The 22,771-nt window shown below is 32.7% G+C and overlaps 1 protein-coding gene across 10 annotated transcripts in view; it reads left to right on the forward strand.

Annotated features, from left to right (window-relative positions):
• LOC103285001 (ligand-dependent nuclear receptor corepressor-like protein) overlaps positions 1 to 22,771 on the forward strand; it is a 127,770-nt gene that overhangs the window by 92,296 nt on the left and 12,703 nt on the right. For 3 of the 10 annotated variants that reach the window (XM_054729875.1, XM_054729886.1, XM_054729880.1), the window contains 3 exons: positions 5,388 to 5,639; positions 7,430 to 7,520; positions 8,855 to 9,887. In XM_054729875.1, the coding sequence (XP_054585850.1) occupies positions 5,388 to 5,639; positions 7,430 to 7,520; positions 8,855 to 9,887 (1,376 nt within the window). Of the gene's footprint in view, positions 1 to 4,881; positions 4,945 to 5,387; positions 5,640 to 7,254; positions 7,331 to 7,429; positions 7,521 to 8,854; positions 9,888 to 15,440; positions 16,145 to 22,771 lie in introns of those variants that run through there. The other 7 variants (XM_054729902.1, XM_054729911.1, XM_054729898.1 and 4 more) reach the window with 6 other exon arrangements.

Here is a 22,771-nt window from a genome sequence, read left to right on the forward strand (position 1 = left end):
ATATTCTTTGTCTTTTGCTCTTGGCATTTTAATTATGATGTGTCTTGGTGTGGTCCTCTTTGGATTCCTTTTGTTTGGGGTTCTCTGCACTTCCTGGACTTGGAAGTCTATTTCTTTCACCAAGTGGGAGAAGTTTTCAGTCATTATTTCTTCAAATAGGTTTTCAGTATCTTGCTCTCTCTCTTCTTCTGGCACCCCCATAATTCGGATGTTGGTACCCTTGAAGTTGTCCCAGAGGTTCCTTACTCTATCTTCATATTTTTGGATTCTTTTTGCTTTTTGCTTTTCTGGTTGGGTGTTTTTTGCTTCTTTGTATTTCAAATCTTTGACTTGATTCTTGCGATCCTCTAGTCTGCTGTTGGATCTCTGTATATTATTTTTTATTTCAGTCAGTGTATGCTTAATTTCTAGTTGGTCCTTTTTCATATTCTCGAGGGTCTCGCTAAATTTATCGGCCTCTTCTAGAAAATTCTTGAAAAACCGTATAACCGTGGTTTTGAAGTCTATATCCAGTCGTGTGTTTTCCTCCATTTCTTTCATTTGTGACCTGTTTCTTGGTCTCCGCATTTTGGCTGCTTCCCTGAGCTGATAGAGTGGCTTTGTGTGCTAGGTGTCCTATAGGGCCCAGTGACTCAGCATCTCCATTTAACTGAGGTGGACACTCTTGGTGCACTTCTTTGTGGGCTGCGTGCACAGTCTTGTTGTAGTTAAGCCTTGATTGTTGTTGGTATGTATCACTGGGAGGAATTGACCTCCAGGCCAATTGGCTGTGAGGATCAGCTGTGTCTACGATGGGAGAACTTCTGTGCTGGAGACAGCCTTATGAGGCAAGACTTGCTTCAGTGGGGCTTTGGTGCTCACTGAGTCTGCCCCCTGAGCGTGTCCCTTATGGATCTGAGGAGTTGTTATCTGGATGGTCCTACTCTGACCCCTGGGTACACTGGCTCTTGGATCTCCAAGGAGGTGCTAATTTAGCCTCCGCCTGAGGCCACCCAGTAGGAGCTATGGAGAGATCTACAGATTCCTCTTCTTTGTTTGTGTTTTGGAGGTGCCCAGAGTGGCCCAGCTGTGAAGCAATTCAAGTTGCTGTGGGGCCTTGGGCCTTCTTTTGGATGTTCTGGGTCTCTCTGACTCAGCTGCAGTTTGTTAGGTAAGTTTAGATTTCAAAGGACCAGGCCATTCATATGCAAAAGCCTCTGCACACAGCTTGGGTGGGGTGGGGTCTCAGGGCAGAGCAAACAGTAATGGCTTCCTGTCAGCCCTGCCTTTAAGAGGCCCCCGGGTCTCAGTGTCCTGCGGTAATCGTTGCAAACACCTCTGAGAGAAAGCCGCCCTCGAGTTTCGCCCGCTGCCAGACAGTCCAGTTTCTCCCCGTATGAGTCTGAGTCCCCAGAGTCTCGCCCGGAACTGGAGTTCAGAGTAGTCGGGAGCTTGTGTCTCCCTCCCGCTTGAAAAAGACAGCTGCGTACTCAGTTGCCAGCCCTCTCCGCGCACGCTCCTTCGTACCTCTGCACTTTACATCCGCAGCTCCTGTGAATCTGAGTGTGCTTTTCTCTTCCCTTCTAGTTGTAGAATTTCCACTTAGCCAGCCTTCCTGTGGTTCTGGATGATGTCCAATTTATCTTTTAGTTGTAGTTTTAAAGTGGTTGTGCGAGGCAGCAAGTTCAGGTGTTTACCTATGCCGCCATCTTGATTTCTCCAAGAACGTCAAACTCTTATGAGCCTCACTATAGGGTTGTTTACAGTATGGCTTCCTCTAGAATAGGTAGTGAAAGAGAAAGAGATGCAAGGATCAAGTAGGGGTGGGAGCATAGAAGAGGCAGCGAACATCAATATTCAGGAGTATCCAAGATAGAAACCACATACCTATATAACCTAATATCAGAAATGAGGTACATTTCTGTGCTATGCTATTAATCACACATACCACCCCTGATACAGTGTGGAAGGAACTACACAGCAGTAGGAAACCAAGATGTGGAAATCATTGAGGACGATCTTTATACTAGCTACTACAAATAGCATGTTAAACTTTGAATTAGTTAAATTTGAGAAATGAAAAGATAGGGCAAAAATAAATTTCTTCTGTCTTTTTTTTTTAAATATATTTTGTATTGATTTCAGAGAGGAAGGGAGAGAGATAGAAACATCAATGATGAGAGAGAATCATTGATCGACTGCCTCCTGCACAACCTCTCCTGGGGATTTGAGCCCATAACCCGGACATGTGCCCTGCCTGGGAATCAAATCGTGATGTCTTCTATCTTCTTAAGGCCAGACACCATTTCCAAGTGGCAACGTTTTATCTTCTAGCCAAATATTTATTATTTGCCTGATCTTTCAAAACACTTGAGTTGAATCCCTGGCATAGATCTTTAATCAGCTTATTTGCTTTTTGTAATTATAAGAACTTGTACATGTAATTCAGAAGATTCATTAGCTAATTAGCAACTGAGCAGCATTTTTATTGTCTCTCTTTTTCTCTTTTTTATCTTATTTTTTAATTTATTTTTTGCCAAGTCCTTTGGTTTCACACATAGACTTATTCCCCAATATAAAGGGACAAAATCTGAGTAGGTTAATTGAATAGAGAAGTGATACCTATTCTGCTTTAAACTTAGCTCTAAACTCAATCATAAAGTGTTTTTGCTCTTTTTGGAAAATTTAATTATCTTAAATTTATAAGGTGATATTGGTCAATAAATTACAGAACAGTTAACCAAAATACCTAGAAGTACATTCAGTATTTCCTTTTAACACATAATGTAAAGTAAAATTAGGTTTGAAAAAAGGTGAAGAAGATTGTTAACAGAAACCTTCAAAGATTCCTGGAGGTAATAATTGAGAAATGGTATAAACTGGAATCCTTATGGGCAACATGAAACTTTTTTGTTTTGATAAATCACTTTATTTAGGTTACATGTGCTAATGTGCTATACCAAAAAATGGGCTTAGATATTATGTCCTTTTCCCCCCCCCAGTTAATAATTTTATATTTGCCTTAATATTTTTACTTATTTGTGATTTAAATAAAATATAATTGATTAGCTTGCATCTTTTTATCTTGTTATTTCCACTATAATTAAGCACTAATGTTTACCACAGTGTAAACATGTCGAGTATTTGATCTGCAATCTCATATAACCTTAAAATATGCTAGGAGCAAGTCCTATTATGATTTTCAAGGTTCTGTTATCATTTCCATTTTTGTGAACAAAGAAACTATAAAATAGAGGAGATAAGCAAAGTCTATTTTTTTCCAGTACCCCCAAACCAATACTGTCTCTCTTTCCTACTGGGTCAAAGAATAAATGTAGCCGAAACTGGTTTGGCTCAGTGGATAGAGCTTCGGCCTGCGGACTCAAGGGTCCCAGGTTCGATTCCGGTCAAGGGCATGTACCTTGGTTGTGGGCACATCCCCAGTAGGGGGTGTGCAAGAGACAGCTGATCGATGTTTCTCTCTCATCGATGTTTCTAACTCCTCTTCCTGTCTGTAAAAAAATCAATAAAATATATTTTTTTAAAAAGAATAAATATAAAGGCTAAAATGTTACTTTTTAAAATAGGCCCACAGTCCCTTTTCTCAGATGTTTCTTCTGAACTTAAAATATTTTTTAAAGATTTAATATAATGAAAATGTTTATTATGTAACATCTCCAGCTGGTTCAAAACAGCACCATATGATCAAATATATTTATATTTCTGCAAGGACCATAAATAGATTCATGCTATCATAGGTCACCTTTTGCTACCAGATATGGGATTGATCATAGTGGAGGTGTTTGTTGCCTCTTCTCACCTCCAAATAGTGTGTTTTCAAGCCTTCTTGCATTTTAGAATCAGGGATCTGTAACAATAAATGCTAGTTAAAAGACTTTCCTTCACGTGTCTTAGGCAAGTTCTCCAGCTAATATTGAACCCTCAAACTAAAGAGAGTTGACCCTTCTGTCTCAAACAGCCCTGGACCAATGCAGACCTATTAACATAATACTGATCTGCCTGGGTAAGAGTTGAGGCATTTAAGGAGCATTGAACTAGTCTCTCAAGAAGTAGGACCACTTCTGTGGAGCCTAACCAAGTATGATTACTCATCCTTTCCAATTTACCAGCCATTCTACCTTCAAAGGAACAGAGTAAATTTATAAAAGCATTGGATTGAGGCCGGAAGTTATGTGAAAAGCCACCAACAACCCCCACTCCCTAATACCAAAACTTTATCACTGTTATATGCTGCGTTCATAACTGGTCTGTCCTTATTCTGTACCTCTCACTGTAAAATCATTCAAATGTTTTGACCTCTTCTACAAGTTTCAAGTAGAACTGAATATCAATTGCTGATCATTATAGTTGTAGCTGATCAATATGTTTGGGGATCAAGGATTAATTAAGGCACTTTATAATGATACTGCCATTTTTATAGGAGAATCTTAGTAGATGTTTGCTGAAACATGTAGGAGTGAAATGTCATAATTATGAAATTTACTTTTAGTAGTTCTGCAAACCAAAAAAAGTTAAAAGAAAGTGAGTGTGGCAGAATACTAACAATTCTTGAATCTTGGTCGAAGCTGTCTGTGTGATTATACTGTTCTTTATTTTATTGTTTCTGATTTAAATTTCTAAATATAAAAATTTGAAGAAAGAAAAAAAATCCAGCCCTAACCAGCTTGGCTCAGTGGATAGAGCGTTGGCCTGCAGACTGAAGGGTCCCAGGTTCGATTTCAGTCAAGCACACATGCTGCTGGGGTTGTGGGCTCGATCCCCAGAAGAGTGCATGCAGGAGGCAGCTGATTAATGATTCTCTCTCATCATTGATGTTTTTCTCTCTCCCTTCCTCTCTGAAATCAATAAAAATATATTTAAAAAGAGAAAAAAGAAAAAATCCTTGATGATGACGTTTAAACTGTTATAGGAAATGCATATTTGACATAATTGAAGAATTAAATGGTAATTAACAATCATGAAAGTTGAGATGTTTTCTTTAATAGTTAATGCATGCACTTAGTATATTAAGTTAAAATTTGTTTGGCTATATATAGTTTATATTCACATACTAAAGTGTTTTAATATCTAGTAGAACACATTTAAAACTCTAAAAATTAGACATAGTACTGAGCTTCCTATGTCTTAATTTCTTACCTATATTTTAGTTTGTGAACAAAAATGTTATTTTGAAGAAATGGTTAAATGTGCCATTTTTGAGGTTGATATCATAATACTAATTAAATCTACAGGGTTTCTATTGCAAAGTCCTAGGAACCATTGGCAATTACAGACTGACACTAAAAAGACTTCTGAAATTATTAATTTGTAATAAAAATATGATAAGTTTAAATATGGGTATTTTGCATTTCAGTTTTTAATGCTTATTATACTTATTTCTTCTCTAGATCTTCCTCAGAACTGTGATCCTAACATTCCCCTAGTTGCTCAGGAATTAATGAAAAAGATGATACGTCAGTTTGCAATTGAGTATATTTCAAAAAGTGGTAAAATTCAAGAGAATAGAAATGGTTCAATTGGACCAAGTCTAATATGTAAAAGTATCCAAATGAATCAAGCAGAAAACTCCCTTCAGGAAGAACAGGAAGGCCCCTTAGACCTCACTGTGAATCGAATGCAAGAACAAAATACTCAGCAAGGTAAGATTTTTTTTGTGTTTGTGTAATATGTAGTTTTATGTTTTAATATTCTTAAATATATGTAATGTTATATTTATAGATAAACTTTAGAAGTAATATTACTTGTGATTAGCCTATGTAATATGGACTAGCAAGAAGGGCTAAATTTGAGCTTTTGTATTGCATTGGACTTTTGTTTATAAAAAAAGAAATTTTAGTTGCTCTCAATCTCTTTTCACAATGAAGTATATGGTAAGAGAATCCTAAAAAGCAACTTAAAAGCAAAGTATACAAATAAAGAGATGTATATGATAAAAATTATTTTTTTAAATATTCAGCTGAAAACATTTAGTAAACACTTCCTGTTCAGTTTTTTACACTTAGTTGAAAAATAAAAAGAAATTGATTTATCTTCAATTGTTGATGTAACTGGGGAAAAAGAAAAGGTAATATATGTTAAAAAAAATGTGATAAATATAATGTAATCTTGTACTGTACTATATAGAAATCTGTTTTTCATAAGAGCCTGAATGATGAGAGCTATATTGGATTTATCTAATAGTTTATTGAAAGAAGAGCCATAATTTACAGAGGAAAGGGGGCAAGGGCCTTTTAAATGCTTGTAGAGGATGCCAAATAAGTGTTTGACTCAAAAAGATAGAACAAGTAGCTTTTGTTAACACAAGTTAGGGAAATTATTATCAATCCTTGAAGCCAGAACAATATCAGCTTACTCTTCTTTGTTCGTTTGTTTTTAAGGAGCCCTTATCCTCAATCTAAAATATGTTGGGTGGTGATGGTGGTGGTGTATGTATGTATGACTATCTCACTAGGTCCTAAGAACCATGAGAATAGGTACTTTGTATGCCACTTTTACAGCTGCTCTCCAAATTCTTAAAATAGTGCTTTGCACATACTAAGCACTCAATAAAATTATTGTTGAATTATGCATAGTATGTTATGGGTGGGATATGTTATTTTTTTCATCTTTGTGTCTTGCTAGGGCATGTAAGTATTAAGTAGATTTGTATGATAATAGTAAAACCCACTTGATTGTTTTTTAAAAACCCAGCAGTATTTTTGAGTATATTAAGCATGTTTTTTATAATGACTCCTTTCTTACAGTTTAAATTTTTAATTTTTAGCTGTCAGTAAAGATATAGTAATATTAACAGTATTGTTTATTGATGTGTTATAAATTCTTAGTTTATTTTTATTCTCCTTGATCCTGAAGTTGTCCTATTAACAATATGTCTGAATCGTTGAAATCTTATTTATGTAAATTCACTATTATAACAGTCATAAAAATAACTATCTTTTAATAACAAATACTTGGGCAGTGTTTTCTAAGTGCTATTTTTCCTAAAGTGTTATATTGTTATAAGTTATATCTTCATTCAATCACGTATATAACCATAGGCACTGACTCAACTGTTGTTCATTTCAGTTGTTTAAAACAGTAAAAATTTTACACTGTAATTTCTGAAAACACAATGGTTATGCAGAGTCACAGTTTACCTAAAGTATATGTTCCACATATTGTTAGTTCTAATAAATGCTAATTATTGTTCTTACTTATTATTATATTTTCTATGCTCTCTTTTGTGCAATTGACATCATTCCTACTTTCCCAAAGCATCATCTGGGCAGCCTTGAATAGAAACAGTCATGGATGAGCAGTCAGATGGCTGTGCACTGCAAACAGTGGGAAAGGTGACCAAGGGTTGATTTTAAACAGGTTTTATATCATAGCCTGTTTGTTTTATTAATCTGTTACAAATATAAAGTTTTTTCTCTTGCAAAACTTATAGGGGATGGAGTGTTAGATCTCTCTACAAAGAAAATCAGCATAAAATCTGAAGAGTCATCCATATGTGATCCTTCTGAAAATTCAATGGCTGGGTAAGCAATATCCAGGAAATATAACTTAATATTAATATAAAATTATCTCTTCAGAGAACTCGTAATGCTACTCTGAGTAGATTGACATATATAGTTTCCTCCAGAGGCTTTGTCACTCATAAGTGTTTGTCTCTCATACCTTCCATTTTGTCCTTCCTCTTTCTTTTTTATTCTTTCTGTTAAAGAAAAGTTATCAGAACAATCACCAAACTTTAGTTCATGTTACTAAAATGAACTACCAACTTAAACATAGAATACAAACTAAGAAGCAGGACAAGTAAAGAGAATTTTAATTCAGATTCAGGAGTCAAATTTAAGGGAAATATGTAATGTCACTATTTAATTTTTTAAAACAATAAATTTTAAAAGTACTGTACTTACTAATTTTTATAGTTAGTTTATAGTGTTTGTGTGTTTTTCCATTATGCTTTAGGCATGGTGGCAGACTATGTAATATATCTAGTAATCACCACAAAAAGTCCTTCTATGCTTTGATTAAAATCTGTTACTAAATTAATAGGTAATTAGCGAAATGCTGTTCTGTTGGATTTTTTTATCTTTTTTGTAACTTGCATCTTCCCATTAACAAACTACACAGAAAGCTTTTTTGTCACATTTAAATCTTAGATGTAGCGTGTAATTTGTTTAAACTAAAGCTGTAGTAGGTTTTGAATCATGAAGTAAATTAAGCTTTCTGTTTGAGAAACTTTGAAATTACAATGATACATTGGAAATAGAAAAAACATTTATAAAATCTAAAATTATTTTACCCAAATATAACTTACCTACTTGTTTCCAATTTTAAGTTTTTGTCTAGAGAAAAATGGGTCTTGTGGAAATATGAGATATTGTGTTTGGAAATATTCTTACTGCTACAAATTTCCTTTAAAGGGGTTGACTCTTTTATTACTTGTTTAGTGGTAACGTCACGTTTCTACTAACAAAAACTCCTTTAGGATTTGAGTTGGGTTTTTTTGTTTTTTTTTTTTAATAATGGAACTCTAATTGTACAAGTAAAATATCTAAGTGTTGCTCTGCAAGCATCTGTCAGGAATAGCAACATCATGAGAATATTTTTACAAATACTGAATTAGGATTTTATGTTCTTGGAAGGTCTGCCTGTTGAGGCCACCGTATGATTGACACATTGTCCTACCAGGACTGTAGCGTTTGCTTTGATAAGGAGTAACTACTACATCTCACAGACTTAAAAGTGTATAAGCAGTGATGTTACCTAAGCAAGGAGTATAATAAAGGAGTGGACCCTCCCCTTCCATAGCTGTGTGAGAGTCTCTCATGCATCAGTTTACCATCGTTTCATTCCATCCATCCAGGAGACTACACAGAAACAGAGAGGACTATGTGGAAAGAAGTGCTGAGTTTGCAGATGGTTTGCTCTCAAAAGCTTTGAAAGACATTCAGTCTGGAGCACTGGACATAAATAAAGCAGGCATACTTTATGGCATACCTCAAAAAACTTTACTTCTCCACTTAGAAGCCTTACCAGCAGGGAAGCCTGCATCTTTTAAAAACAAAACTCGAGATTTCAATGATAGTTATTCATATAAAGACAGTAAAGAAACTTGTGCAGTGCTGCAGAAAGTAGCCTTGTGGGCAAGAGCTCAAGCAGAGCGCACAGAAAAAAGTAAACTCAATCTACTTGAAACCTCAGAATTAAAATTCCCAACAGCTTCCAGTTACCTCCATCAGTTAACTCTACAGAAAATGGTTACTCAATTTAAAGAAAAAAATGAAAGCCTACAATATGAAACTTCACATCCTACTGTACAGTTAAAAATTCCTCAGCTACGAGTAAGCTCTGTTTCAAAACCACAACCTGATGGTCCTGGTCTGCTGGATGTTGTGTATCAAGTTTCCAAAACCTCTCCAGTCCTTGAAGGATCAGCTCTCCAAAAACTGAAAAATATACTCCCTAAACAGAACAAAATAGAATGTTCTGGGTCCATAACTCACTCAAGTGTTGACTCTTATTTTATACATGGGGACCTCTCTCCTTTGTGTCTTAATTCTAAAAATGGAACAGTTGATGGAACCTCTGAAAATACTGAAGATGGATTGGATCGAAAAGATAATAAGCAACCCAGGAAAAAACGTGGCCGTTATCGGCAATATGATCATGAAATAATGGAAGAGGCTATTGCAATGGTAATGAGTGGAAAAATGAGTGTTTCCAAAGCACAAGGAATTTATGGGGTACCTCACAGCACTTTAGAATACAAGGTAAAAGAAAGATCTGGAACACTGAAGACTCCTCCGAAGAAGAAACTCCGATTACCAGACACTGGGTTATATAATATGACAGATTCAGGGACTGGCAGCTGCAAAAACAGCAGCAAGCCTGTGTAGATTACTTGTTAGGAAAATGTGTGTGCGTGTGTGTGTGGGTGTGTGTGTTTGCGTGTGTGTATGTGCACAGGTGTGTATTTGTATGTCTATATACACACACGTGGGAATTACAGATGCTCACTCTGACAGGAGACATGAAATTTTACAGTTCAAAAACCACTTACATGCCTTTTGAAAAAAAGTTTTATTCAGGGTTTTCACTGTGGACAGATTATATAGTTGCTTACTTCTGATAGTTTGTATTTAATCCTTGTATAAATAGGTGAAAAAGATTCAGGTTTTCTTTAGTAGTCAATAGCATAAAGCGTTGTGGGAAAACAAGTAATTGTCAAGTGAAACATTTTTATTGGTGAAAGACCACTCCAGCCATTCAGTTGAACCATCTTATAATGGAAAGATGATACTAATCGTTTGTAAACGTTTTAATATAACATACTTACAGTTATTGTAAGTATGTCAAACAACCAATCAAAGTTTAAATAGACAGCTATCTCCATGCTAAGAAAAATTAATATATACAGTATTAGTACACTGTAGTGCATTCTATGAAATACGAAATGCACTCAAGTGCATCCACCAGGAATTGAAAAGAAAACCTTAAATTATATATATAATGAAATTCAATATTTATCATTTAATAGTTGATTTAGCAGGACGCTGGGGTTTATAAGATATATGCTTTTTTTTAAAAACTGACACATGGTTAACCCCAGCAGCTATAGAATTCTTTAATATAAGGTGGAATACTAAGAACAAAAAGTAATTTAAATTTAATTATTAAAATAATTTAATTTTGTGTTTTATTTGAAAAATAAGCTAATTTGTAAGGTTAGAAAAGAAAGTTGGAATGCAGCTTAGAGCATGTTTATAATATGCACAGAAAAAGCTTGAGAATGATAATTTTGGTTTAAATGTGCTGGTTAGTTGATGTTATGACTACTTTAAATTTTAAGGATTGTGACACACTCCTACTATTGAAAAACCTCAGTGTAACTTTAATATATTTGCTGCTGTGACATTTCAAAACATTTTCAGTTTATCAAAATGAATTACAGATTTCATTTTGGTGGGCGAAACATTATCATTTTGCTAATAACCAAATTTGCAGTTTGTTCAGGGTTTTGAGTAGATTTACAAATATTTAACACTGAAGCTGTTTTGAACTTTCAGTAATGTAAACTCTACTAATTGGGTAGTTAGAAGCTGGGCAGTGCATTTTAACTTTTACCAGACTCATAGAGAGACCAGTAATTTTTATATAGCAGTTTTAAAATGTGGTTCAGAGTATCCATGTTGGTTTGATGGAGTATGCCGTTTTAGTAGTAAAATATTATAAAGCATGTGCCTCCATTTAAAGAATGGGGATTTGCTTCATATATTCAAAATTCTCTGAGTGCCCCTTTTCTCTGTTAAAATTCAGGTTTTAATCATTTCCCTAAGCCACTTTTCGTAAATCCAAAAGCTGAATTAAAAAAAAAAAAGTGCACCTTGTCAAATACTTGTGTTTTTACACTTGTGTTTGTGTGTATCTAATAATCACATATACATGTAATACTAAAGAGATTTTCAGCTATTACATTTAAAAACTGCTTATATATGTTTAAAGAAACTGAAGAGTGGGAACTAAACAAGTAGCTATTTGGTCTCTTAGATCTATATTGAACACTCTTTAGCTATTAATGTTACCTGCATAGTAGGGTATGATGAATCCTCTTGCTCTTTTCTTTTCCAAGAAAGTATACATAATAGATTGCAAAACAGCAGATGTCAGGGTCATCTTTCTTTTTAAAGAATTAAGCCATATTTTGTGAGGGCCAGAACTTGGATTATTTAATCTATTACCCCACTCCCTACTAAAAAACAAAGTTAAAGTAATGTTTCAACACAATTTTATTGACCTCTTTATACAGAATTTTACTTGCAAAAATTTGGGGGCTTGAATGCATTACATAATATTTGTATTGTATTGAGCTTTTTTATTCCTCACAGTATATTTACATTAACAAATTGATTGAGAAGTTTATAGTAAACGGATACTTAACAGAACTCTTTTATATCATTTAAAAGATGACCTGACCAAAAACTTTACAGGATTCATAAAATCAGGGATCATTTTGCTATTGACTTCACAGTGATCAGTAGTTTTATAGGTAATATTATAGTTAATTTGCAGCATTTTAGTACTTGTATTATTTATTTTTGGTCAGAAATAGTAAATTAAATATTTTTTGATAGTTTATAGGTAATAACCCATGACTTTTAAAAGAAACAAAGTGTTTCTAATTATTGAGTTAACTTTTGATTATACAAACTAGGAAAGGCAGGGAAATTTATGGGTTCCCCTTCTCCCCAGTGATTCTATTAAAATGTTCTTTATGTTAAACTTTCAAAGTACTTTATGAATTTAGTTACCAGTTACTATTTATCAATCAACAATTTTCTGAAATATCCAGTTTCAGCAGACTTTTAATGAAGGTGAAAGCAAACCTTATGTGCTTTCTACTTATTTGAATGTTCCTCAAGTATTTTATATTTAAAAAAAAAAGAAGGAAAAGAAAAAAACAGTGCCTCTGTTTTTAGAAAACTACTGTTCAGTAAAGTTGTTTAAACCACTTCTGGTAGCTAATGACAATTTTATATTAAATTGTATACTAACTTTAGTGAGACTGATTTTTTTTAGTTGTTTACAGTACAAATACTTGTATTTGTTTTTTAATTGCAGTATTTTCATTGTCGCAGTAATTTAGTAAAACTCTGTGCTGCCTTGATTTTGACAGATTTTGTTAATATAAACTGATTGTTAGGCAATTAGTTATATTTATGCATAAATCAATTGCACTATAATTCATGAATTATTTATTACAATATTTTCTAATGAATTCATGTATCTGTCTTGTGTTGTAATGTACTGTAATTCTGTTCTACTTTGTGTTGTTATATATCTAAATCTGATTGTATGAATTTTAATTGTTCAGTTAACGTGTTTCTAGGTTGTAATTTGTAGTAAAGCACTTCAATGCTTTTGCACTTAAATTTACAACACTGTTTGTGTGTGATTGATTTACTCATTCAGTAAAAGAAAAAAAAAAGAAAAGCAAAGAAAAAGACTGACTACACTGACTTCTTTAATTCATTTTAGGAAGCAGTTTTATTAATATTAAATATTAGAAATTGACTTTCTCCAAAGCTATCTCAACAACAAAACTTGTAATGGGCAAAACGGATAGTAACATACAAAGAATAGGCAGGGTATTTTGGTTTCTAACTCAGATAGGAAAAGGTTAAAAACTTCTTTAGCATTCACAAAAAGGCATCTATGAGAGGTACAATCTTAGAACCTTTATGTAATCATTTGGGAATAAATTCTAGATTGTAGACTTACGTGTATTCAACTATTTTTTATATTAGGTTTCATATATTAGGTTTTTCTTTGAGATTTTAACATGCATTAAATATGAAAAGGAATTTTGAAGACAAGTTATCATATTGTGTAGTTTTATGATTTGAGAACCGAGTTATCTAATAACTGAATCTAATCTAATATCTGAATAATTAGGAACTTTATGAAGCTATTCTTCATATAGCATTAGGTGGAAATTACTAGCCACTGTGGTATTTTTTTAATGTCATTAATAGAAGTAATAAACTGAATAAGAAACTCTTTTCAAAGATAGATTTCCTTAGAATGTCAGAAGAGAAATACAAAAATCTTGTGGTGGTTTTCAGAATAGTTAACACTAGTCATTAGTTTTTATTATTTCTACGTTTTACTTGACTTTACTAATAGAAAAAATCACTTAAGCATTTCAGGAACTGTTAGGCAAGCATATTAATCTTTAAAATACAGTGTAATATATTTTCTTTAGAACCATATAAAATCTGTTTAGTCACAGATATGTTTAATAGGCCGTAACATAACTAAAGAAACTGTTGAAGTGTGCCTATCAGAACTTCTGTGGGGTTTTTTTTGTTGTTTTTTTTTTGCTTATGTGAAAATTATAATTTTTAATTTGCTGAAAAAGATCATAATTTTATTTATATTTGATAGCTAACATTTTCTCCTGCCTTTATTCCCTACATATATTTTTTTAAAGGATCTAATATTGAATCTTGGGAGTTGGTTGCATCATTTTACACTCCCAACCATGATAAAACTTATGAAAATTTATTTTCAGAAAGGAAAAGTTACAGGGGTCATGTCCTGTTTTCATCTGTCTAGAGGTGGCAGTGTATTTAAGAAGTTTTATTGTAATTTCATATCTATTCTCACTTTGATAACTACTTTATGTTAAATCATATGCTAGTTTTAGTGAAATATTGGTTGAATCTAATAAAGTGTTGTCGTTTTTCCTTGAAAAAATTGATCAAATGTTCAAAATTTGCTTTGGTATTTTTCCTATTTGAATAACAATTTTTATAAAATTGTTGATAAAATATTGCATACTTAACTGAAACAAATTAAGTGATATTTAGGGAACAAAATAAAAAATGTCACTTTTTATTTTAAAAGAAAAATTCTCTAATTTGTAATATACATGAACATAACCTTTTATTAAATAAAGTACATTCTTCTGTAGCAATTCATAATCAGCATATTCCAATTCCAACCCTAAATTTTTACAAACCAGGAGCTACTAGCAATAACAAATATAAGAAGTCAGGAGTGGGAGGCTATTTTCATGTACAGAGTTTGGTGATATGTTTAATTTAAGTGGATACTTTTCTGAAACAGAATTCTTTTATATATTTTATCTTCTTACTGCTGGTAGTTGAATTTTAAAAAAATTTTTAGACTTATACATTGGTTTCTAAGTAATAATGAGTCTTAGCTAAAATTAGATGTATATTAGTTTCTGAAGTGGACATTTTCCATTTGAAATTAAATAATTAGGTAAGTAATGCCTTTAGTTTCAATGTAATTACTTTAGTATTTAAAATCAATTAAAAATAGATTTCATTTTTAAATAGCTTAAATTATTTATTTTCTTAATAGGTTAAAATGCCTGCAGCTTAAACTTAGAAAAGATATTTTGTTATTTATGAAATCTAAATCCCTTAATTTTTCTTGTGGCAAAGCTTTTATTAATAATTTTATTTTCACTACCTTGAAAAAATATATATTTAAATAAAGATAAGCTTTTACTCGTACATCTTATTTTTCTTATTTGCAGTAATACAGACTGATAATTATAAAAATAACAAAATGTTTACAAAAAATTGAACTCCTGGTGAAGCACTTTCCATTAAATATTCTTAATATATTCAAAGAACTAAACATTAGCAATCTGTAAATATAATCATATCTATAATCATCAGCTTTTATATCACAAAATTTGGGCTTTGTTTTGACTCATATTTGTCGTAGGAAATTATCATCAGTGCTTCATTATATTTTTGCTATACAGTAATCAAGATGCCATTATTGCAGCTCTATAGGAATTAGGAGTCCAGCAATATCAAAATATCTTTTGTTCAAACTCTGTTAAAATTATAACTCCTTATAATATTGATATTTTTACTGTAATTCATTTTTTGTTTGATTTTTATTTTTAGTTCAACTGTTGATGCAAAATCAGAGGAAGCTACTAAAATGGAAAAAGGAAAATCAGCATTAAGCAAAGTTTTGGAATCTTTGTGCATACATCACCAGCAACAAGTTTTGGCTATGTTGAAATTTTTAGTCCAAGAGCAGAATGCTGCTTCTCTTTGCTGTTGTAATACATCTTATACTGTGTCTTCAGAATCTCAAAAGCCTCTAATTGAAGATGATATACATGGTCTATTCTGTCATTGTGAATATAGGCTGGCAGAAAGAGGGTATTTACAAAATGAAAGACAAAGCCCTGGTTTTGTGCCTCTGCCAGTCTGTATTAAAGATTTACATTGTTTGTCTTGCCAAACTGTAACTATTGAACACATTAAGACAGTAGTGAATAGAGGAATTGCAAACAGTTATACTTCTCACAGGTGCTGTTCTGGACTGTTTCCAAACATTCACTCTACAAAATCGGCCTTTCATACTCCTTTTTCATCAAGGGAAGTACTCAGTGATGTTTCAGTCAGTCTTGAAGATATTTGTAGATCTCGAAGTCCCTCACCCCCACCATTATCACCTGTACAGACTGAAGGATTTGAAAAATTGAAAGATGTCATCTCAGAGCTTTCAGCCTTAGAAAATAACAGACTTGAAACAAATATTAACCAACCTCCATTCCTCACACCAGCAGAAATAAGTAATGACAAAGATGATCATGAAGGTAAAATACATAAAACCAAACTATCCAGTAACTCTGATTCTTTGCTCTTGGAAGGCAACAATAATTGTACTACAAATTATGAAAAAGGTGAGACTACTGTAATTTTTCAAGATTTAATGGACCGTATTAATGAAAAATTAAAATCAATAGAAACTACAGATACAACAAACCTTATAAAATTGTCTAGCAGTGATTGTAATACAGATAATGATTTAAAATTTAGAGATTTAATAACCTCCCTCTTGCATAATGCAAAGGCCAGTGATTACAGTTTTATGGAATTACTGAGTCAACATGATAAAAAGCTAGAAAATAAAATTATTCAGACAAGATTTCGAAAGCGTCAAGAAACATTATTTGCAATGCACCACTCTCCTGATTCACCCATGTTTAGAAGGCAGGCTTTACAGATAAAAAGAGAACTTGCTAGTCTTGATGAAAACTTCGTAAGAAAAAAATGCAGTGAAAAATTTTCAAGGAAATTGGTATGCAATAATGTGATACTTTCAACAGACAAAGAAGAATTCTATAATTGCCAAGGACCTTCTTTACAAAATTCTAAAAGCCTTCAAGACAGCAATCATGCAGAAATATCATTTTCACAAGATTATGCATTGCAATCCTTGCAACTACCCCTTCATAATTTAGATACTAACTTGGCTTTTGACACATTTTCAGAAAGCTTCAAAACAACTACCCCTGAGAAAATGGGCAAAAGAAATTCACAGGAGAAATCTGCAGCTGGAAAAAATTTTTTGCAAAATCATGAGAATTCAAAACTAGAAAATACTGAAACTCCTTTGAAATGTGATGTTCCTGGACTTTTGAACAGAACTAAACGAAATATTGTGCCTCCAGGATGGTATTCTATATATGTAACAAATAATTATGTTCTCAAAAAATCCCCTAAGGCCAAAAAGGTTTCTGAATCTACAAAAAAAAAAGATCAGGTGAAAAATATTCAAACTGAAAGCTCACACAGTATAGATCTAAGTAAAATTGCAATGAATTCTAATTTACAAGTTATTGTGGAGCGTTTGGAAGATACAATAAATATGGCCAAGAAGTCTTGGAATAATCAGTCATTATTGGAAGGATACAAAGCATCCAAAAAATTGAGAGAAGTTGATGGTAAAGATCCAAATGCTGGTGGAAATATAACTCTTACTGTAAGTAGAATGACATGCAAAGAGCAGAGTTTATCAAAATCTGTGGCAGTATCCAATAATATCCAAAGCAGTCATATACCGCCAATAGATTTGAATAACAAAAGACTTGATAATCTGAAAAAGTCATCTATTTTAGAGACAGGTAGCTTGATTTCCTCTGTTGAGAATATACCAACAAAATATGAAGCCACCAAAAGCACTTCTTTTTCCAATTATTCTAGTCCTATCAAACTCATGTTTTTATCTGAGGTTAAAAGCAGTGAAGGAGTCAAATATACTTTAACTTCAGTCAATAATTCTGAATCAAACATTGATTTTCCTTCTTCTGAAAAACAGCCAAACCATAATATAATTGAAAAAATAACAGAAACAAATGAGGACATTCCAAATGCTAACTTGGAAAATGTTAGTTCTAATCTTAATGATAGTGACACCCTTCAAAAAGAACTAAACAAATTAAATTGTGCAAAAGAAACAGCAGAATTTTCTGAAATGTTTATCGATGATACAAATAGTGATAAGCCACAGGAAGAACCTATGGAAAATTCAAACAGTGCAATTGATTCATCTTTTAAAAGAAAACCAGGTAGACCTAAAAAAATAGGTCCCCAGGTTGTGAAACAGGTTAAGCGACCAATTGGAAGACCACCCAAACCGAAAACTGACCAAACAGACATTACCATTTGTCAAAATGAGTCCTTTAGTGCTGGAAAGAAAAGCCCAGAATCTCCCCTATCTGAAGAAAAGGAAGGTATTTATAAAAAGACTATTACTGTAACTGTTATTTATGGAAGGTCAAGAAGAACTAAAAGGCATGTTTCTGAAGGAAGTGTAAGCATAAGCAATGTTACATCTTTAAACAGTAAGGTTACTGACTTTCCGACTGAATGTAATAGTCTCAGAAATATTAGAGAATTTGAACTTGACTCGAGTGAAAGAATAAGTGCCATTTCAAGTTTGACAACTGAAAGTGAGATCTTGGGCTTTGAATATGTTAGACCTATCAAGAACAAGTCTGTGATACCTCAACCTTCTAAGAACATTGTTCGACCAAATCAGAAGCCTTTGGCAATAATTAGGAAGCCTGGTAGACCTGCAAAAGTGAAAATCTCTGGTATATCTGTAACTATTAATAGAATTTCACCTCAGGAGAGAGCAGTGAGTATTAGCAGCTGTTTACCTCCTTTAGAACAAGAGACTATGTTAGAAAAAAGTTTGCCTGAAGAAAAACATGCTTCTCAATGCAATAAAATGGATACAACGCACGCTGAAGCTGACATATTCAAGAATGGATCAAAAAGTATGGTTGCTGCTATACCTTTGAGACATTCCATTAGGGACAGAAAACCATCTCTGCATTTCTTACATTCATTAGCATCTTCTAGCTCACTTATTTATAGAAATACTCTGCTTCATAAATCATATAAACTCCATTTGCAGAAAGGCAAAAGTCAGAAGGAAAAAAATAGGCAGTCAAGGTTAAAAATAGCTCCCAAAGGTACACCAGGAACTAGGAATTTAAGGAATGCAAAAAAATGTTTGGAAGATAAATTAATACCCATTTCTGAAGTATCTTTGGACCCTATAATTTCATCAAACCCTTTGCTCAGGTGGTGGGCTGCTTCTGCTTCAAACGATTCCTTATTAGAGGCGTTAAACAATAGATTTGAGCAAATTACAAATGCTTGGGTGCAAGTCAGTGGAGATGAAGCTGAAAATTATGTTCATACAAAAAGGGAAGACACTAAAAGTAATTTCAAAATAGCAAACCCTTTGGAAACCTGTCTTGTAGAACTTGAAGTTTCACCTGTAAAAATGCTTTTTCGGAAAAAATATGATTTGAATGAACTCTGTACCTGGTTTATGCAAACGACAGAAACACAGTCTCTTTCACTAGTTAGAAAAGCAAATGCTCGAAACCCTTTGGAAGTAATAAATACCAAAGGAATTAAATTAGGGACCAAATACTCTGATTTTAATACCAGCCCCTTCAGAAAGCACTTTAAAAAATTTGCACTATCTTCTCCTTCAAAATCAGGGAAGTTGCATATACTGCATAAAATGGTTAGCTCTCCACTCTTAAATGTGAAAAATAATTTAACACTAGGTAGATTCAAAAGAACTGAGTTTAAGAGATTGCGACATGAAAGGTGGAGAAGAGAGGGAAAGCTGCACAACCACGGAAAGGTTAATTGGATCTCTAAAAGGAGGAACCTGAGATTTTTCTGCCAGAACCAATTTTTAAGTAAGAGTGAGGGAGGACCAAATGCTGACATCCCACTCCAAGGAAAAAATGCAGTAGATAACCAGTTTATTTTGCCACCTGAGATCAGGGATGACTTTTTGCAACAGAGGGTGGCAGTGTCTGATGTTAAAACACATGCTAGTTTAGAGAATAAATATAAGTCAGAAGCAAAGGAAAATGGAACAAATTGCAGCCAAAAAGATTTTGAAAAGGGACCAAGACTAGGGAATGTATGTCCAAGTAATTGGAGGTCAAAAACCTTAAAAGATTGTAGAATATTTTTGAGAAAGATCAACTACCTTGAACACAGAAATACTTTTAAGCTAAATACAATCATTTACTCTCCTGAATCTGTTAACAGTGGAAATAATCATCAGACTCATATGGAAGAATCAAAGCGCTTTACCTTAAGATCCCATTCTGCTAAGCAAAATTCTTTTAAAAAGCAATCTAAAGAATTAGAAAATGCTAAGGCAAATAGTCCTGCAGCTGATCAATTTCCTGGCCAACTTGACAGTAGTAAATTAAATAAATGTGTTAATTATGACAAGACTCCTTCTGATGGTTCTGAAGTTCTTAGCAAATTGAAGAAAAGAAAAAGACCACCATGGAAGACCACAGAAATTTCAACAAAAAGACATAAACGACAGTCTTGCAACAGTGGACAAATGGCAAACTATTATTCAAAATCCCAACTAGGTAAGTTTTTCTCTACTTAATTTTAAAGTTTCATTGTAGGTGCCTTGAGTAAAGTATAAGATAATGGGTAGAAAAGAAACAGCTGATTGAGTTTTCATTTATTTCCAAAATATTTGGACAACCTAATTTCTTGGCACCTAGTATGAAACTCGTGAAATTAGGTGCTGCTAAATGTACCAGTGCACTTCCCCACATATAATGTGTCCAGTATTTCAAGCACATTAAAATACATTTAGTAGAGACAGAAAGCCTCTAAACATGTACCATTAATATGAAAGTTATATTATCTACTTTTGCATTTTATCTAATATAATCTAAAATACAGAAAACAATTCGATAAATATGCCCAAGTAACAATCTAAAACTTGACTATACTACAGACTAATATATGTTTATCATCTGATAATGGCTTTGAGACCAGACGTGTGGAAAAGAAGTAAAGACTCTGTCTCATTACTAAATTAATAAAGGCTATAACATATATAATAATTCTAGGATATCAGTCTCACATTCACCCTGAAGTCATTTTGCCCTTTGGTACTGCTTCGCGAACCACTTTAATACTCAGCTTATTTAAATAGTGTCAAGGAACAAAAATTTTTTTCAACAAATCAAAATAGATTTATTTCTATTAGACTCTGAACTAGATTGCATGGATATAAAGATAAGGATTTCTTTCCAAAGATAATCCATAGCCTATCTAGGAAGAAAGTCGTATATAGATAATTTTAAGGTAATGCAAACTGAAATTACTTTGTCAAGCAGTTGTATGCTTTCCTCTGTTATACTAACCTGACATTGGTGCCTCAGGGAAACTGTTATAGCAGAAATAGGCTATGAACACTGTCGCTGCCAATGTAGCCATTTCTAACTCTGCTTATTGATAAGATAAGTAGAAGTATGGTAGTGCTTGTAGATTTCTTTCCTGACACAAAAGAGTGCCAGATTACACTGGAAATTTAAGGATTTTTTTCATATAATTGCATTGTTACATTGTATATTTTAGGGGACTTTTCTGGGGTTAGGGAGGTATTGGTGGCTTTATTTTTACCTTTTAAAACATTTTTTGTAAGTTGAAAAAGTACTATCAGATCTTACATTAAAATATTAAAAGCAGTAATTAAACTGGAGTTTTCTGGCCCCCTATATTCTATTATTTAACTAAAGAGGTAACTTTAAAATACCTGTTTCAATAATATCTAACATGCAGTGATTAAAAATGTTAACAAAATTCAATGATTAAAATTTTTAAATTATTTCCCATTCTGAAACAAGGATCAAATCTAAAATTATACTCTTTGTTTTCTACCTTCAGGATAACTAAAAATAACATTATAACAAATAGTATGTCAGGAAAAAAAGGGAAGCTTGATAGTGATTTAAAAAAAACAACACAAGTCACCTAAAAATATACACACATCTTTTTAAAAGACTGTCATGGTGGAGAATAAAGTGTAGTCTTTCATTTTTAATTCTTCATAACATCCTCATTTCATGCTTTTTGAGTTTACCAAAGGTAGTTTGCATTAATTCATTTTACAACAGAACTGTATTTTGTCTTATCAGCTTCTTAGCCATTGTATCTTCCTAAGGTTTAAATATAAAACTTATTTTAATATGATTCTTCATCGCACTAAATATTAGGTTACCCTAGAAAAATAAGATGGAAGATGCCTAATTATTACTTTTCAAATTAAGTTCAAAATCATTTTGTGTTATGTAAAAGAAAAAAAATTAGTATCAGAGCAAGATTTGTTTTTACATTTTAAAAATTATTAGTACTATTTTCCTGTTCTGCTTAAAGTTTTATTTATCTTTTACTGATAACTTTCCTTCTTTATTTTTTAACATTCTTTTTTTTAATCAAGGACATTTTTGTAAAGTTGTATTTGAAACAATATTATATTTGTCTAATTTTTAAATGTTTCTTGAGGTGTTATTTTTTTTTTCTCATGATACTTGGTATTTCATATTTCTTTTTGCCTTTTTGGAAATGACACTAAAATTCATTATTAGTTTTATATGTGTTCTTATTTTCATAGAATAATTAGTGAGTGGAGACTTGAGAGACTTTTAACAATAGGATTTTCTAGAAAGATTCTAGTTCACTGTATATAATGTAGTACAGAATATTTCTATTGATGGAAAGTTTTGCTTCTACCATGAATGAATGTCTTATTTTTGTACATTTTTAAAATTAGCTGTTCAGATATAGTTTAATACATAGGAGTTTTAAGATTTATACTTTACTACATTTGTATTGCTATATATCTGTAGTTATGGGAAGGAGGAAGAAGAAATACAATTCCATTCTATTCTTAGTTCAACAAATATTTAATGAATGCCTACACTATGCTCTTAGGCATGTAGAAGGTTCAAAAAGTTCTCTTTCTACTTAAGTAAATAAACAAGACCTACATCATTTATTTATCCAACAAATACAGTGTATTTTATGTTTTAAGAGGGATAGTATATGTTTTAATGGCTAAAGGGTTAAAGCCATGGTTTGTGCTT

This window comes from Eptesicus fuscus, chromosome 2 (assembly GCF_027574615.1).
Source record: "Eptesicus fuscus isolate TK198812 chromosome 2, DD_ASM_mEF_20220401, whole genome shotgun sequence".
Classification (NCBI taxonomy): Eukaryota; Metazoa; Chordata; class Mammalia; order Chiroptera; family Vespertilionidae; genus Eptesicus; species Eptesicus fuscus.